Source organism: Pongo pygmaeus, chromosome 16 (assembly GCF_028885625.2).
Source record: "Pongo pygmaeus isolate AG05252 chromosome 16, NHGRI_mPonPyg2-v2.0_pri, whole genome shotgun sequence".
Taxonomy (NCBI): domain Eukaryota; kingdom Metazoa; phylum Chordata; class Mammalia; order Primates; family Hominidae; genus Pongo; species Pongo pygmaeus.
This window is the reverse complement of record NC_072389.2, coordinates 1,679,484-1,683,796: the sequence shown is the minus strand read 5'-3', so window position 1 is coordinate 1,683,796 and position 4,313 is coordinate 1,679,484. Positions and strand designations below refer to the sequence as shown.

The following is a 4,313-nucleotide window of genomic DNA, read 5'->3' as shown; positions in this document are numbered from 1 at the left end:
GTTCTGTGAGGAACCACCAAATTGTTTTCCACAGCAAGTGCATCATTTTCTATTCCTAGCAGCCAGTTCATGAGGGCTCCAATTTCTCCACCTCCTTAGCAACATTGATTTCCTGTGTCATTGTTATGAAAGCCTTACTAGTGGATGCAAAGTGGCATCTCATTTGGGTTTTGTCTTGCATTTTATTAATGAATAACGGTGTTAAGCATCTTTTCTTGTCCTTCTTAGACATTTGTGTATCTTCTTTGGAGAAATGTCTATTCAAGTCCTTTGCCTATTTTTTTATTGAGATGTTAGAAATTCTGTTGTTGAATTGTGGGATATTAAGCTTTTATCAGATACACATTTTGATTTTATCAGATACATATTTTCTCACATAGTATGGGTAGTCTTTTTACTCCCTTGATAGTATCCTTTGATGCATAAAGAGTTTTTATTTTGATTAAATCTAATTTATGTGTATTTTCTTTTGTTATCTGTGTTTTTCTGTCATATTTCAAAATACACTTAAAACTCAAAGGTCATAAAGGTTTACCTTGTGTTTTCTTCTAAGAGTTACATATTTTTAGTCCTTACATTTAAGTCTTTTATTAATTTATATTTAATTTTTTTATATACTGCAAGGTAGGGGTCCAATTTCTTTCTTGTGCACTTACATTCAGCTGTTGAAGAGACTGTTCTTTCCTCCCTTGACTAGACTTGGCCACCTTGTTGAACAGTCATTGACCATATATGTGAGGACTAATTTGTGGTATCTCAAATCTGTTCTGTTCTTTTGGTCTAAAAGTCTATTGGTCTTATGCCAGTACCACAGTCTCTTGATGACTGTAGATTTGTAGTAGGCTGTGAAACTGAAAAATGTGAGTTTTCCAATATTCTTTTTCAAGATTGTTTTGAATGTCAGATCCTTTGAATTTTTGTATGAATTTTAGAACGAGTTTCTTTGTTTCTGCAAAAATGCCTTCGGAATTTTGATGGTATTGCATTGAATCTGTATTGTCATCTTAACAATATTGTCTTACAACCCGTGAATGCAGAATGTCTTTCCAGTTATTTCCACACTCTTTATTTTTTTTCAGCAAAGTTTTGTGTGTACCATCATGGTTAGATTTCTGCCTGAATAACTTATTCTTTGATGCTATTATAAATGGAATTTTAAAAATGTTTTCATAGTTCTTTACAACTGTATGGAAATATAGCTCATTTGTCTAGGTTTGTTTTGCATCCCGCCTCTTTTATTAGTTATAATTGGTTTTGTGTTTTGTTTGGAGCTTTATACCCATAAGATCATGTGTGGATATAATTTTACTTCTACTTTTTATTTCTAATTTAGATGCCTTTTATTTCCTTGTCTTGCCTAATTGCTCTGGCTAGAACTGCCAGTGCTACATTGAACACAAGTGGCAAATGCACCATCCTTGTCTTGTTCCAGATGTTAGGAAAACAGCTTTCAGTGTTTCATCATTGATCATGATATTAACTGTTGGTTTTTTATACATCCGATTGTCATGTTGCAGAAGTTCCCTTCCATGCATAGTTTATTGAGTATTTTTATTATAAAAGGGTGTTGTATTTCATCAATGTTTTTTTCTGCACCAATGGAAATAATCACCTGCTTATTCATTTTCCTGTTACAGTTTATTACACTGATTGATTTTTTATATGTTGAGCCGCCCTTGCATTTTGGGGATAAATCTCACAGGGTGATAGTTTACAATCCTTTGATTATACAGTATTGCTGCTAGTATTTTGTTAGTATTGCTAGTATTTTGCTGAGATTTTTGCTTATATATTCATAAGGGATATTGTGCTGTAGTTCTCCTTTTTGTGCTCTCTTTGGCTTTGGGATAAGGATAATGCTGTTATCAAACAATGAATTAACAAGTATTCCTTCTTCATATATTTTGTCAGAAGAGTTTGAGAAGAAATGGTATTAATTCTTCTTTAAATGTTAGGTTGACTTAACAGTTAGTGCAGCTATTTGGTCATAAATGTTTCTTTGTTAATCGCTTTCGATTACTAATTCAATCTCCTAGGTTATAGGTCTATTCAGATTTTCTCTTTCTTCTTGAGCCACTTTGGTAGTTTGTGTCTTTCTAGCGATTCATCCATTTCATCCAGGGCACCTAATTTGTTGTTAGACAGTTGTTCACAGTATACTCCCGTAATCCTTTTGCATTTCTGTGAAGTTGGTAGTAATGGCTCTGCTTTCATTTATTGTTTTAAAAATTAGTCTTCCATGTTTTGCTCAGTCAATATAGTGAAAGGCTTGATCTTTCAAAGAATCTGTGTTCATTCTACTGCTCTCCAACCTTCTATTTTATTGATTTATGCTCTTTATTATTTCTTTCCTTCTGCTAGCTTTGCATTCAGTCTTTTTTTGTTTTCTTCCACTGCCTTTAGGTATAGAGTGAGGATATTGATTTGAGATTTTTTCTTAAATGTAGTTGTTTATATCCATATATTTTCTACTTTCACTGTATTCAATAAGTTTTGGTATGTTTTGTTTTTATTTTAATTTGTCTCAAGATATTTTATAATGTTGCTTGTGATTTATTTTTTCACTCACTGGTAGTTGAAGACTGTATTGTTTAATTTCCACATTTTTGTGAATTTTCCAGTTTTCACTTATTTATCTTTTGTTTCTTCCATTGTGGTTGTAAATTATATTTTGTATGATTTCAAACTTTTAAAATAGATTAGGACATATTTTGTGGATGAAGATATGGCCTATCCTAGAGAAAGTTCCATATACACTTGAAAAGAATGTATATTCTGCTGTTGTTGGATGGACTGTCCTGTATATGTGTATTAGCTCTCAGTGGCTTATACTGTTGTTTAAGTCTTGTATTTCTCATGAAGCTTCTGTCTGGTTTTTCTATCCATTAATTAAAATGAGATATTGAAGTTTCCAACTGTGACTGTTAATTCTTTCAGCTTTACTGAGGTGTAATAGAGAAATAAAAATTGTACATGTGATGCGTTTATATGCATATTCTGAAATGATTACTAAAATGAAGTCAACGAACATGTTAATTACCTCACAGAATAGTTACCTTTTTGTGTGCATGCGTGGGATAAGAAAACTGAACTCTATCCCCTGTGACTGCAGAGTGGCTATTCCAGCTGCTCCAGGCTCCAGCAGAGGAAGACCGGGGCAGGTGACACCACCAGGGGGGCCCTCAGGCATGGCGCGCACGCATTCCAGAGGCCACCCAGACCATGCTCCTCCTCCTGGCCACCCAAGCTGCAGTCTCCCTCTGTGTGCAGGCAGCAGCTGCCTGGCAACCCCCGAGCCCGCTCGCACTCCCAGCCTCGCAGAACCAGGGCCTGGTGTACCAGTGGCTGTGGTCAAGCCATGCATTCTGCCCGGCGGCGGCTGCACAGGATCGAGAACTGAGAAACCGCCACTCAGCCCCACATGGGGTGACTGCCGAGTGCCCAGGGCAGCGGCCCCGATCTCCCTCAGGTGGAGGAGTGGTTGGCAGGCACGGCCTGGGGGCCCTCAGGCTTGGCACGCTGGCGATCCCGAGGCCGACCAGGCCATGCACCTCCACCCCGCCTGGGCACCCAAGCTGCAGCCGACTTCTGTGTGCAGGCAGCAGCCTCCAGGCATCTCCCGAGCCCGCCCGCACTCCCCACATCTCGGAAACAGGACCAGATGTTCCTGTGGCTGCGGCCAAGCCAGGCGGTCTGCCCTGCAGCAGCTGCACGAGGGCAGGAAGCGGCCCTCAGTCCCATCTCCGGTGGCTGCAGAGGGCCCCTGACTAGAGGTCTCGAGCTCTGACAGAGGAGGAGCCGGGCAGGGGTAGGGTCTGACTTGACCATTTGGAATTACAATACACTTCACCCATCAACCACAGAACATACACTGGAGTATCATCTGTGTGCAGATGAGTATACTGCTCAAAGCGATTTACAGGTTCAATGCTTTTCCTATCAAACTACTAATGTCATTTTTCACAAAATAGAAAACATCTAAAATTTTTATGGAACCTAAAAGGAGTCTGAATAGCCAAGCCAAAGCAATACTAAAGCAAGACATAAGCTATAGACATCATATTACATGACTTCAAACTAAATAGAAGACTATAGTAATCAAAACAACATGGTACTGTTAGTAAAACAGACACATAGACCAATGGAACAGACTAGAGTACTAGAAACTAAGTCCACATGCCTGCAACTATCACATCTTTAACAAAGTTGACAAAAGTAAGCAATGGGAAAATGACTTTTTATTTAATAAATAATGTGGGGATAACTGGCTAGTCATATGCAGAAGAATAAAACTAGACCCCCATATTTCACCA

At 38.3% G+C, this 4,313-nt stretch overlaps 1 protein-coding gene across 1 annotated transcript; it reads left to right on the top strand.

Annotated features, from left to right (window-relative positions):
- The first annotated feature begins 3,029 nt into the window (after positions 1-3,029).
- Positions 3,030-3,767, top strand: LOC134738303 (ESX-1 secretion-associated protein EspI-like). The gene has a single exon (XM_063652748.1). The coding sequence runs from the start codon at positions 3,030-3,032 to the stop codon at positions 3,765-3,767; it is 738 nt and encodes a 245-aa protein (XP_063508818.1).
- Positions 3,768-4,313: the final 546 nt, after the last annotated feature.

Coding starts and splice junctions, on each gene's coding strand:
- LOC134738303 (XM_063652748.1), top strand. CDS start 3,030: ATGTTAATTACCTCACAGAATAGTTACCTTTTTGTGTGCATGCGTGGG.